The sequence below is a fragment of the Brassica oleracea genome, chromosome C1 (assembly GCF_000695525.1).
Source record: "Brassica oleracea var. oleracea cultivar TO1000 chromosome C1, BOL, whole genome shotgun sequence".
Taxonomy (NCBI): Eukaryota; Viridiplantae; Streptophyta; class Magnoliopsida; order Brassicales; family Brassicaceae; genus Brassica; species Brassica oleracea.
Window position 1 is genome coordinate 24,503,403 of NC_027748.1, and position 15,219 is coordinate 24,518,621.

The 15,219-nt window shown below is 31.3% G+C and overlaps 1 protein-coding gene across 1 annotated transcript; it reads left to right on the plus strand.

Annotated features, from left to right (window-relative positions):
* Positions 1 to 2,703: 2,703 nt before the first annotated feature.
* Positions 2,704 to 5,282, plus strand: LOC106298816 (GDSL esterase/lipase At3g50400). The gene is made up of 5 exons (XM_013734955.1): positions 2,704 to 2,981; positions 3,082 to 3,212; positions 3,433 to 3,678; positions 3,759 to 4,017; positions 4,905 to 5,282. Exons 1-5 carry the CDS (start codon positions 2,720 to 2,722, stop codon positions 5,126 to 5,128), a joined length of 1,122 nt encoding a protein of 373 aa, XP_013590409.1. The 5' UTR covers positions 2,704 to 2,719; the 3' UTR covers positions 5,129 to 5,282.
* Positions 5,283 to 15,219: the final 9,937 nt, after the last annotated feature.

The window sequence follows — 15,219 nt, forward strand, 5'->3', positions numbered from 1 at the left end:
ATACTATGTGGACAGACATCTGTACTATTCCATTTATATACAACTCCTTATGTACCCTAATTCTGAGAGAGCCCCAAATTGAAAGAAAATAAGCAGGCATGAGAAGACGGTGAAGAGAATCAATGGAAAACAAAGAGAACTTATGGGAGTTTCAGAGATCTGAGAAGAATCGAGTTGGAGAAGTTCGGTAGAAAGGGTGTGCTACTAACCGCCGCTTAAACCCTAACGGAGACCCCTAACGCCGAAAACAAGTGACAATGGAGGATGAAGGAGATGACAATGGAGGACGAAGGAGATGGAAACTCTGTCGATTGCATGCAGAGTCAAGGCTTGGAGGAATTCGGTGTTGGAGACTTTTCGACTGCTACAAATTTACCACATAAGTTAACACAGAAAGATGTGAACGATGGTGAGACACAAATTATTTTTGTAGGGATTTTTCTTAAAATATTTATTTAATTATAGCAGCAGGTTGGGCCGGTGATGTTTTAGGGGTATTAGCGTATTAATATGTAATTGTAACAGTGCGTATAGAAACATTAGGTTAAATAGCTACTTTGTGAATTACCATTTTTCATGGTTATACGATCCTATTTCCCTTTTATCAAATACTAGGTGGTTGTGCAGATGTCCTATGAAAAGAGGGTAGAGTATTGGAACGTAGAGGCTTAACACGGTAATGCCTTTTTTGTGTGAGCTAAAAAAAATTCAAGAAAAACTTAAAAAAAAAAAAAAAACTAAATCAAGAAAAACTTAAAAAAAAAAAAAAAAACTAACTAATTATAGGGTCCTATAAATTTTGTCGCCCAAGGGCCTCCGGTTATGTTAAGCCGGTCCTGGGTAGAGTATTGGAACGTAGAGGCTTAACATGGTAAGTGTAACGACCCTGATTTTTTTTTGTGGAGCTTTTTTGTTTTTATTAAAATTAAAGTCCAATTCTCTCTTTTTATTTTGTCCCACATTGGAAGTTTAGAAAATCTACCTCCTTTTCCTTCTTCTATATAAGAAATTTCACCATTTCTCTTTATTCTCATCAAGTCAAAGTATTTCTTTGAGCATGACGAATTGTTGTTGAATTATCCGACGACCAGTCACTAGTGAATTTTTCCGGTGGGATTTCCGGGTGAGCTTCCGGCGAGATTTCTGGGTGAGCTTCCTGCGGGATTTCTGGATGAGCTTCCGGCGGGTTTTTTTATTGACCATCTTCCGTCGATCATTCCAGCCAGTGACTGAGGTGAGGGCTATCCCATTAAACCCCGAGCTAGTTTAGTACTACTATTATGCGAAGTTTAGTTTCGAAACATGATTCGTCTCTGTGAATTTAGTATGTTTGAGTCTTGTTTGTTTATTGTTATTATTGATTGTTAAACCGGAAATAGGATAATAGAGGTTTCAACTGATGATTGAAATGAGTGATGTTAAAGACGAGCAGTGTGATTGCGGGGGCACAAAGACGTTTGTGTAAGCCGCCGACGAGCAGTGTGATTGCGGGGGCACAAAGACGTTTGTGTAAGCCGCCGACGAGCAGTGTGATTGCGGGGGCACAAAGACGTTTGTGTAAGCCGCCGACGAGCAGTGAGATTGCGGGGGTACAAAGACGCTTGTATCAGTCCCCGACGCGCAGATTGTGGGAGTGCAGAGATGGACTACTGTACGCCTGGAGATATACATATATCCTTATGAGGAAATGCGAGGTTCATAGAGTAGTATGTACTATCAGCGCATTGGATGTTTTATGTGGTGTACTAGACACTATGTTTGTTTCATGTTATAGATAGGCCTACATGGTCGTAGTGCTATGTACTAAGTCAGTGGTTTGCGGTTTATCATCTCATACCTCACGGAGTAACTTCCCTATTACTCACCCCCTCTTTCTTCCCCTTGCAGGTGAACATGACGAGTAGTTGGATATGTGGACGGATTGGTGTCTTAGGATCGTTGTATTTTATTTCGGTTTTAATTACTTTTCGATTTAATGTATTTGGTTTTAAATTATTAACTTGTTTTATTTGGAAGTTATTTAATTAAAAGTTTTTACATTTTATTCGGTTTTATAAATCGGTTTAATTTGGTATTTTCCGGTTAGTAGCATGCCGTTCTCGAGAGAGAAAGAGACGGGTGTTACAGTAAGTGTTCAGTGTTGAGCGAGCATAGGAAGAAGCAAGAAGAACGTCGTGATTGGAACCGAATGGTTCATGTGTACTCGAGTGGTGTGTAATGCAAATCAAGATTATTTTCTGTTCAAACCGTCACTGTATAGATGAGATATTGCTTTTGGATGATATATACATCTGCTCTCTAAGCCCAATAATGATAAAGCCCATACGAGACTTTTCGTATTTTCTATTTTATATTCCAGCTAAGATTTTTAAAATAATAAGTCGTGATAATAATCATAATTATAGAAGCATGGCGATGTAATAGAGCTAAGAGTAGATACCAAAACAATGGTCTTCGATTTTCAAACTTTCCAAACCATAAACCACAACAAATATTTGGTGTCCTAACTTTCTGTATATTATGTAATAAAAATTTTAAAATTTGGGAACATGTTGACCATGAAGAAAGCTTTTTGTTTGTTAAACAACCCAGTTCTAAACCGAACACATAAAGGTTGCTTCTCCTACCTTCTTAACCAGTCAGAAGAGTTATCTATATAAACTCTTCTTTGTCAAAGAACACCAAAACACACAAAAGTCAGAACTTCGGAAACCATTTCATGACAATGAACAAAACTAGTGTCTTCGTCCCTTTCTTCATATTGTTCTTCTTTGGATCAAGAAGAGTAGTTACTGCAGGAGATCAAAACGCCTTAGCCGCGTCCTTCGTTTTTGGCGATTCGCTAGTGGACGCAGGGAACAACAATTACTTGCAAACACTGTCTAGAGCCAATAGTCCTCCTAATGGAATCGATTTCAAACCATCTCGTGGGAATCCAACCGGCCGGTTTACTAACGGTCGCACTATAGCTGACATCGTTGGTAATTTAGGAAAACCATAATTTCGGAATATATAAATCATTCTCATTTTTGTAATGATTATGCTAATGCCTTTGTTTTAACTATGTTTTGTTGTCTGTAGGAGAAAAGCTAGGGCAACCCAATTATGCAGTTCCATATCTAGCACCAAATGCAAATGGTGAAGCATTGTTAAATGGTGTGAATTACGCATCAGGTGGTGGTGGAATTCTCAATGCTACTGGAAGTGTATTTGTAAGTCTTTTAGCCTTCACGCACACGTATTTATCGTATATTACGTGTGACAACTGTTTGATTGGCCAGAAAAGTTTACTTTAAAACCGGTTAGATTAATTTTATAAATATGTGTTTAAAAATGTTTTTCAACTCAAATTATTTGCTTGACTGTGTACATAGACATGCAGTAGATTTTTGTATATACCTAAACCTAACGGTTCAAATTACGATTTTGTAGGTTAATCGGTTAGGAATGGATATACAAATTGATTACTTTAGTATTACAAGGAAGCAATTTGATAAGCTTTTGGGTGAAGATAAGGCCAGAGATTACATAAAGAAATCTTTATTCTCCATAGTAATTGGCTCAAACGATTTTCTCAACAACTATTTAGTCCCTTTTGTTGCGGCTCAAGCGAGATTAACACAAACTCCTGAAGCTTTTGTTGAGGACATGATTAGCCATCTTCGTGATCAACTCAAGGTATGTTAGATAGATTTAAAAAAAGTAATTCTAATCGTTATTGGTGCTAATTAGAATATGTTTTTGGGATAAAAATTTAGAGATTATATGCATTGGACGCTCGTAAATTTGTGGTCGGGAATGTAGCTCCAATCGGATGTATACCGTACCAGAAATCAATCAGTCAGCTAAAGGATAAACAATGTGTTGATTTGGCAAACAAGTTGGCTCTTCAGTACAATGCTCGTCTCAAAGATCTCTTGATGGTGGAACTGAAAGATAGTCTAAAAGACGCACACTTCGTGTATGCAAACGTCTATGATCTAGTTATGGACCTTATTGTCAACTACAAAGAATACGGTATGGATATTAGTGGCCCATGGGTTTTTAAACAGCGAGTGCACACTTGGATGTTTCGGTTCTTTTACTCCAAAAATAGTATTTTACCATTTTTGCAATTCACGTTATCGTCGTATTTTTCTATTTTGTGGTTTTCTATCAAATTGTAAATTTCTATGACGGCAAATCTCCAAAATAGCACATTTCTAAGTTTAAGTCACAAAATAGCTTTCAAAAACTAAAATAACCAAAATAACATTTTATCTTTTGAAAAATTTAATATTTTTTTATTTTTCAAAATTTGAAATCTTATCCCAAAACCCCATTCCCCAACTCTAAACCCTAAACTCTAAACCCTAAACCCTAAACTCTAAACTCTAAACCCTAAATCCTAAACCCTAAACCCCGCCTCTTAACTCTAAACCCTAAACTCTACCCCTAAACTCTAAACCCTAAACCCTAAACTTTAAACTCTAAACTCTAAACCCTAAATCCTAAACTCCATCCCTTGACTCTAAACCCTAATGTCTAAATTAATTTACCATTGGAATATAAATGTATATTTATCTCTTTTGATAAAACATTAAGTGATATTTTGATCATTTTTATTCTTATAAACTATATTTGTGAAAAAAACTTTTTTAATGGTATCCTAGTCATTTTCTCTTTTTTAATATTTGATATTATCCTCGGTGCAGTTTTGAAATGAAGTAATAATTTGGGTAGTATATGTATATATATATATATATATATCAGGAATTCAAATTACTACTTTTAGTAGGGATATTTTATCGTGGTTTTGGCTTTGTTTTTAGGTTGAGTTTTAATTAGGTTATTTTTTTACTGTGTATATAGACACATTTCCTTGAATTAATTTTAAAATAGTTATTATGAAAAAATGATAATAGGGTTTAAGACATCAAGTGAGGCGTGCTGTGGGACGGGAGGGAGATTGGCCGGGATATTGCCATGTGGACCAACCTCAAGCCTTTGTACGGACCGGTCAAAGCATGTGTTTTGGGACCCGTACCATCCTAGCGAAGCTGCTAATCTCATCATCGCTGACAAATTACTCAACGGAGACTCCAAATACGTTACTCCCTTTAATCTCTTCCACCTTCGTGACCTTTAATAATCTATCTCTTCCACCTTCGTGACCTTTAATAATCTCCTTTTTAAAAAATATTTTTCTTGTGAAAATTTGTAATTTCTGTTCTGAGAATGTGAGATTTATTCCTTGTTTCTATTTGTTTCTTTGGTTATATTACCCCTAAAAACATGATATAGTCGTTTTCCTTTACATTTTGCTGATTTTAAAAATGTAGCCATTCTAGGCCGTAGTTCAATTCATGTGGTTTGATTTCATGTATTTCTAGGCCGTAAACATTGGACCGTAGTTCAAGTGCAGTACAACCAATTGATGCTATATGGTTCTTGGTTTATTGATATAATTAGTTGTTAATTTGCAGATATTTTTGTCTCAGGAGTATAGCAGTGTTGTCACACTTGTCCAAAAGGAAACAACCCTTTATCTCCGAACATTAGCTCTTTGCGTATGTAACCAACTAGCTGATTTACATAGTTTATCGAAATTCTCTTGGATAATAAAATTTAAACCGTTATTATAGCTACGACCTTATACCAAGATCGGTGACCTTGTTCCGATTTAATGGAAGAGTTAATCTAAGATTGATATCAACTGTGGTTTATCAAAGTAAAAAAGAACAAATGAAATCTTTTTACTAAAAAATATTTTCTAAAAGGATATTTTTAAAAGGGAAAGAGAATAATGTTTACTTGTTTATTTATGGTAACTGAGTAAAAAAACATTGGACCGTTGGGCTCAAGCGACCGTTTGTCGCAGATAAACACGGCGTGATCAATAAAAGGAAGAAACTAGCCCTCTTTGATGCACATCGAAAAGACAAGAACACCCTCAGATCAAAGGTTGTGATATAATTAGAATCAGGAATCAGAAATCAGAGAGGATTAAGGAAGAAAAAAAGACAAGAAGAAAGAGTGAGGGAATAAAAGAGGGGTGTCAGTGGGTATGATTTGAAAGGACTGGTCCGGACCAGAATAACCGACAACAAAAGGACGGCGACTGGTCCGGACCAGAATAACTGACAACAAAAGGACGGCTCCAATACAAATGGGACATATCGTCCCTTATGGCACAACACAAACTACACCTCTCTGCTCTCTCTCTCTTCTTTGTTTTGGGCATGAAAGCGACTAAAAACGAGAGAAGTTGTTGAAATGGATGGTGATTCATTCATGCGTAGGTCATATGACTCATATCCATCTTCCTCCGGCCGAGCGTGCTTTACAGCTTCTTCGACCCGACCCGACCCGACAGCTTCACTCTTGTCTTTCCGCCCGTTTTCTTTTAGACTCTGTCTCTCTCTCTCTTCACCGTTTTGCTACTTATGTCTCTACATTTTTGTAAGTTTGTTTGTAACGCATTTTCCCTCTATCTATACTAACGGGACTAGACCAGTATGAAAACTTTACCTTAAAGAAAAGGTCGGATTTGTCATTTGTCTTAATCACGTTCTATGTTTTGTAGGGTATGATGATAATTTATGATGCAGCAAAATAAAAAGAAACCACAGTTAAATATCCTAGTGATAAAATTAAAGAAGAATTTGGGGTAAAACAATCCTATAAACTAAGTTATCATATGCTTGATTACATGAAATAGACAATGGTTTATTTCTCATTTAGAAAATTCACAATTTAACTATTCGTCGGTTTTAGTTTCCTAAGATATTATTTAGGTATCTCGACCTAAACACCCAGAATTTAAAAGACAAAGAAAAAGAGAGATAAGAGTGAACGAGAAATGCGGAGAGAGACAGAATGATGGGAAGGGTTGGTCAAGGCGTGAAAAATTACTATCACGCATTTTCCTATGATTGCGGTCTCCGAATCTGATTCTCTCCGTCACAGTTCTTATAAGAAAATCATTATCTAAGTTTGATATATAAATGCTAAAAATATTATTTAGCTTCTGGTTATAGTCTTCACTTTATTATCTGAATAATTTAGAGAAAAATGCATCCTTATATATAGTTGCTATACTCTAGGTCACATCCTCCTTTGTCACATTTACAAGAAGATATTGGCATACTCTTATCCTCTGTATAAAAGTTTGTGTTTTTTTCTTCATGTCCTAACTTTCTATCATAGAATCCTATATCTATTGCATATATATTTTGGTCTCCATGTAGATTGATGTGGTCCTCTTGAGCAATCAAACGCCAATTCAATTATTTTTACAATACAAATTTGTTTTTGTTGGATTGAAGACGAACTTTCTTTTTGCACTATTACGAATATGAAATAAAAATAATAAAAAGTGATCTAATTATCAGTTACTCATATCAGAAATAAGATTAATTAGATTTTGAACCGCGCTTCCAAAACATGAGATATTTTGTGATGAAAATTTCACTAACAATATTACACATGTTTAGTTAATTTGAAATTTATATATTTTTGTAAACAATGTTTTCATTTGAATCAGCGTTTTTATACTTAATGGACTAGCGGTCGAACTAGTCCAATGATCCGATATGTAATTTGGGTATGGTTTTTAAAATTATCTTATATTTAAAAACCCGCAAAAAACATCTAAAACCCCGAAGCTAACCAGTTGAACGAATGAGTGACCGATATGTAATCTAATTTGATTTAAATTGCTATTTTTAAAATTTAAAAGTCAATTTAAATATTTGCATTATATATTTAAATAATTTAATTTTACTCTTATTGTATTTTTATAAGTTTCAACTCCAACTTGTTACACAAAATGTTTAAATTATCTTTTATTCTTTTATGTGAAAGAAAAAAATATTTTAAATGTTTTCCGTATTTTTATGGTTATTCTTTTATTTTTAATATTGATATTTATAATTGTATATTAAAACAATTTAAACTATTGACCCATGGTTCACCCGCGGTCAATCCAATAACCCAATAATATAATATTTTGATTAGAAAACATATAATTTATAAATGTTATATTATTATACTTTTAATTTGATGAAACTATATTATAATGTTTTACATAAATTGTGTAGATCTTTTATGTTCTTTTAAATAATGTTAACTGAAGCGACAATATTTTTTTGGAAAAAAAAAACTCAAACGATAACGTTTGCACTTTCAGTTTTTAACAAGACATCCTCGATGTCATCTTTGAATATGGATAAACCATTACACCAGATAATTGTCCATTAGAACCTATATTAAATATAAGTAAACCACTGAATTTTTGTAGTATTAATAGAATTATTTATAAGGTGATTGATCATGTCAGATGTCCTATATTTGATGTCGATTTATTGTTTTAGTTATTATATAATAAATTACATAGAATAATAAATTAGTTCATTTAAATTAGGTAAAGTATCTCTATAGTTAATTAATTATAGAAAATAAATATAACACTAAAATATAATAAATAATTAATAAATATGTGCAATAAACTTTTGTAAGTATATTTCTATAATGATTATTTTTTAATAGTACAAACTAGATTTTGATCCGTGCTTAAAAGCGCAGATTATTTTTGTTGACCGTTTGATAAAATTTGATTGAATTTATAATTTTTATTAGAAATAAGTAATTTAAAAGTTGTTCTATTATAATGTTTGAGTTTCAAACATTATTTTCATAGTGTTTTCATATCTAATCTAGACTTGTGGTCGAACCGATAGATCCAGTGACCTGTATATAGTATAAAACAAAATACGGTAAAAATATGGTAAAAATCCAAAAATCTCCTATTAACCCGCGTCTGATATCGATTGATCCGATAAAAACCTAAAAATCTGATAACACATTTCAAAGAATTTGATTAAATTACTCATATAATTTTTAATGTTACATAAAATTGAATAAGCTTGTGATTCCTTAGAATTTGATGAATTTTTTATATATGTCATTCAAAAAATGAAAAAATAGTAATAGAAAGGAAAAACAAAATCAATTGATATGACAATATTAGTTTTGTATTACTCACCTATTATAAGTTTATATTTTATTTATTTTAGATTTGAAAATTAATTTTATGATAGTTTTAAGATATTTTTAACGCTCAAAATTTGAAGTTAGTTATTTTGTGAAATATTAAGCTGGTTAGCACATAGTGATCAAATTCGGTATAACTTATGGGTAACACATCTTTTGTACACACTAATTTTGGAATGATAATATATTTCATACTATTTATTAATTTATTATAGTGTAATTTTTGAATTGCAGTATTGGTAGTATATTAAACTTCATAAGTTATGCACTCCAAAAATAATAGTGTTTTTCGTTGAAAGAGTAGTTAAAATATCATAGTATTTACATAAACCAAAATATTGAGTTTTTTGGAATTTTTAACATATCAACATACTAATATATGAGTATGGGTTTGTTTAATATTTTTAAAGAGTGTATGATTTTGTTCTCGTAGATGGAATGTTTGTAGCAATCGTAATATTTTACGTAACCATTTAGCAAATGAAAAGATGGTGAAATATAAGTTCCTACAATAGGTTCGAATTTGAAAAAAATAAAAAATAAAAAGGTTAATAAGCTGTAAATACACGTGTCTTGGTTATATGGTAATTGTGTCTATTGGTTATAATTGGTTAAATGTATACGAAATCTCAGCATGATAAAAACAAATCTCAACATAACAAAGAATCAATTATTTAGACTACTGTATGGTTAGAGAAAATAAAAGTAGGACCATGATATAATAAATAGTTAATGAATAGGTGCAAAAACTTTTCGCAAGTAGATTTTTTAGGACTCGTTCCCTTTTAATAGTATTGATAAACTAGAAAAAACTATTTCATATTTACGAAGTAAATGGTCATATGTAATTTTGAACCAGCCATGTTCTTATGACTGCCAATAATTTATAGTATATACTATATTGTGTAGAGGAAAATGCGACTAACATACATACACCATATGATAAATTATTTCATTACAAAGCTTGAATAGAATAGATAGATTAAGTCAACTTTATAAATACCACTGTAAAAGTCTTTTTATATATTTATGACTATGTTTTAATAAAATAGATGTATTTGTAAAAAGTTAAATTATATTTAGTTTCTAAGGAAAAATGATAGTTTGATTACAAAAAATGGAATATGCTTAGCAATCTTTAGATTTTTTTGTTAGCAATATCTATGATATAATATTTTCTTACTATTATACATGTTATTAATTTATATATTATATAAATCTTAGTAAATAATTTTATAATATATATAATGTAACTATACTATAAAAATGAATTATTAAAATTAATCGATACTAAATATATACATTCGGGAATTAAGTGTTTGAAAATTAGCTTTAATTAAATCAAACATGAGTCAAAATATTCATCATTGGTTAGCATAAGGCATATTTAAAATGAGAACCACTTTATTAAAAAGAAATAGTCAATCCGGGCTAGGTTTAGTCATCTAACACGAGTAATTGTTTGCTTAAAAAATCCAATTAATTGTTATTTTTTGCAATAGTTTATATGTGGAACATGATTTTGATTGGGTATAGTTAGACTGTTGCACAAAATATGGTAGAAATAATAAATACATTTTGGTAGTTTTGTAATCCATGAGTAATAAATTAAGGTAAATATTAAGACATATTAAATTATAAATGAAATGGTTCAATCTAGACTATTTATAAGTAGATAAAAAATGTTTCTACTTTAATAGTATTGGTTATAATTTTCAAATCAAGGCAACTCATTCAAATAGTTTTTTTTAAAGTTTTTATTACAAAAAAATAATACTCAAATAGGAAAATGACCACAATAGATTATATCAAGAAGCAAAAGATCCTTACACCTATTGCTTTATAGATATATAAATAATAACATAAATAATAAAAAATAATGTTTTTCTTATAATTTCGAATTATATGTTTTCAAGTTCGACTTTTCCTAATTTTCTTTTCAATTTTTAATATTTATCTTCAATTTTTAAAATTTTAAATTCCACCGCTTTACTTTAAACCCAAAGTCTATCGTAGAAGTATAAAGTATATTTACTCTTCAATAAAATATTAGAAAATTTGTCAAATATGACTCAAAACTTGATTTTAAATGCAAAAATATACCCAAACTTCAATCAAATGCAAAATTAACTCAAAAGCCTTGTGAAATTATAATCAGACTCTTATGACCAAACAAAAAACCAGAATTCATTTTTACAAATATAAGCCCGTAAAGTCTTCTCGAACTCTTCTCTTATAGTAGATCTTAAAAATAATTTATAAATTTTGTAAAAAATATTTTGATAGGGAAAAAATTAAAATTATGCAATTATAAACAGTTGCAAGTGGTATAAATAAAGATATAATAAAATTAAAATATTTTCAACATATATGAGTGAAAGTAGTGAGTCATGATATTCTTTGGTTTAGGTTTTGGTAACACATGTTATAGTATTGTACTAGGATGAGACCTGCGCCCTGCGCAGGATGAGTTTTAATTTTTAAATTTTATAATATTACATATATATTGGATAATATTGCTATTTTCCATAGGTTTTTTAAATATTTTAAGAATTTTGCTTAGAATGCATAAGATATACGACAAAACCAAAAATATAGTAAAGAAATAATAAGTGTATTGTATTTATATAAATGATGTGGACCTTACAGCGCAGAGAGAGTGCCCGATCGGATCATAAATATTTGGTAGAATAGTATTACTCCATTGTAGATGGGCTTCTTTTGGATTTTGTTGAGACATTTTAATTCTTATATTGATGGGCTTATCTAAATCATATATGCTAATGGACCATTATTAATTATCAATTTTAATCTAATTACTTTTTTTTTTGAAACACAACCTAACAAACCGATAATAAAAATCATAACATTAGAACTCTTTTCTCTTGCCATCGAGATTTCGAAAAGGGGGTTAGGGTTCACCATGTTTGATTTCTAATCGACGATCAAAGAATTCCAGTAGCAAAACTTACACAAACGGTTCATGTATATGAAATTGTTATCTTCGAAGTCTGCTCCGTTCTCCTTGATGTTAATCATTCTGCGCCGGTAACCGTCTTCGACATCCCCGAGACGATGAATAGCTAATTAGCTTCTCCGAAAGATACTGAGTCACAGATCGGTGTTATAATATTTGACCTCGATAATCTCTCTATCTCCGACTAAACTCAAATGTTCAGGTTAGTTCCAAAATTTGTACTTTGTAATTTATTGTGTTGGACACGGGATTTTCCCAAAATGTATTTAGGTCCGTCTTCCCAGTAACTCATAATATAAAAGCCAAACGAAGTATATTAAATAATATGGAATGAAAACATTGCAAAAAGCATCATAAACAAAACTGAAACAAATTATTGCCAAAAAAAAACTTCAAGGTGCCTCGTTTCACTGAAGCTGAAATCTTTCTTCAAATCACCTGCTATGACTTCAATATGGGGTCGGTGGAATCCTGAATGTAACATATAAAACGTCCGGTTTGCATAATAAGTCTATACATTATATACACGATCACATTTTCCATTGTGTAAAAGAATGGTGGATGTTAGTACCTCATTCGGAATGCTTGAATCTCTGTAATTTCAGGTTCAATCAAAATTTTTGAGAACCCCTCAATGTTTCTCATATGCTTGAACCTACCTATATATAAAATCCCTTTATTAGCCACTCTAACAGTAATTGTTTTGGAACAAACTTAATCCTTGAAAATCTATTTTATTATTTACCTTCAGCCCGTTCAATCTGCCAGAAGTTCAAGACACATAGAACTACAGACGAAACAGTGGAGTTCCATAAATGATAAAACTCGATAGCCATATCTCCATATGCAACACACTTTATTTCATCAAACCTGTATGTCGACAAAAATATATAGTCTGAACACAAAGCAATATATTGCTCTAGTTGCTTTAATAAATGAAATATTTACACAAATATAGGGGAAAGTACTCACCTGATATTGATCAAAGAGAAATTAATTTTATGGCTTATTCCACCATAAATGTCATCTTCATATGCCTGGAGTTCCCCTACCCCGACCAATGCTCCATAAAGATCTAAAACATTAACACGGTAACATTGGTTTTATAACCATAGTAAGTATCAAAACCTTATATGTTAAAAATAACTATCTTAAATTATATAAAATAACACATGTATACCTATAGAGTACATTGGGTGGGAAAGACCACGCAAGACGTTGAGAAAGTGGGTAAAACGATAGTAGTTCCCAAATATCTTTGGTTGAATTTTTGAAATAACCGACGAATTTGTCATTTCAATATGATATCGGTTCGTGCTCAACCGTATCAAACCGGAAGCATGGATCAATTTGAAATTTTGAATTTCAAACCAATCACCTTCATCCATGGTGATTTGATTTGAAGCTTCCAAATCTTCATATAGGGTTCCTTCTATTGTAGTTCCCTGTAAAAAGATAATAGAAAATAGTAAATCAAACAAAGAATCTTTTTAATAAAAATATATTCAGCTAAATATTATAGTTATTGTGAGAGAAAAATCAGTACAACGTCCCTTACTTTCTGATCAACCAAAACCATGGCTGATTTCTTTAACATTGTACCAGTAATTGTGACCCATTTGCTTATGAGGGTTACACAAACTGCAGGCTCACGGATGTCAAGATTCAAGCACCCAACAAAGTTTGAACAGACATCATCTCCGCTAGATACAATAGATTAGAATGGAGATCAGGTATTTTTTTCTAGTATAATGAGTTAGTTAGTCTGAATAGGTGACACATATATATATATATATCATATATATATTTTAAAGTACACAGCATCTTGGTGAAGCTATTTTTAGTAATTCCGTTTAATGACATTGATTGAAAATATTCGTCTTTAAAATGGTTCATAACATAATATGACAATGCCTTTTTTATCGTACAAATTGACAATCAAAGCGATATGATCGAATTTACATTTACTTTTGGCATCAATTTAATATCGGAATTTAAATAACAATATATTTTTGCTATTGACTATTGTAAATCATGCAAAATGATCGGCCTTGTGATAAAAAAATGCTTTTACTACAGGGAGATCTTGCTGAATTCTCTTATATGATAAGTATCTAACTCATCAGATGGTTTAATTATATTAAGACATGATACACTAAACATATATTTATATTTATATTCTGTATTATGAAGTAGTCAACTCTAACAGCTTATGTTTTTTTTTCTGACATTATTTCCCAATATTTGAAAATAAAACCCTGGTTTTATATATAGAGGGCTAAAGGGATAGATGTCCTCCACACAAAGCGCCGAAGGCTTGCTCACCAAACAATCAATGTCAATAAAATAATTTAAAACATGTATGTTGAAAATTATCATACTGTATATATTGTAAACATAACTTTTTATGCTGCATGCATGCCGATAGACCAGACTATATATATAGGGGATGTCGATAATTTTTCAATGAAAAATGCTAAAAACACTCTGGTCGTGATAATGTAGTTTCATTAGGGTTCACAAAATTTGTAACAATAATTTCCTCTGTAAATAAAAGTGAGAAAACTATTTGAATTTAAATAGAGTCAACTGTGATATTATATGTAATGTAAACTTGTATTTTATTGTCATCACTGTTATAAAATCTATTAAATACCAACTTATCTATGCATTATATTTTCTTATACAGGAACTAATTAAAAAGAAGAACCATGAAACGTCTACAATTCCAAGGGTGTCAAATAAGCCAAACATGTAAGTTTTCCAAATTATAAATTGTAGATGCCGCATGAAAATATGATAAAACTACTATAGTACGACTGGTGAGTTGAATATATGAATATGGAACCATGTTGATAGTGAAACAATATTGTCTTGATTAGGTTTACTGGTAGGCTATGTGAAACAATAAAACTTCTTTTGTCTTCTCTGAAAAGTATTGCTGCATGCTCGTTCTCGCCATTTCCTTCCAGAAAATAGAAATCAAGCAAACTAAGGGCAATTAATATACATATATACATAGCGAATTAAGGTTCATCTGTACTGTTTCGAGGGAAGGCTTACATTCTAGTACAGATTGATTTCATGACTCTCTGCTTCAAAACCTGTGTCAAGTTTTTAGAGAAAGTGATATTAAAAAAACATTAAGAATATAGCAAATAAAAAGATGAAACAACAGACCTGGAAGCATTAGCTTAGTCCCACGAAAA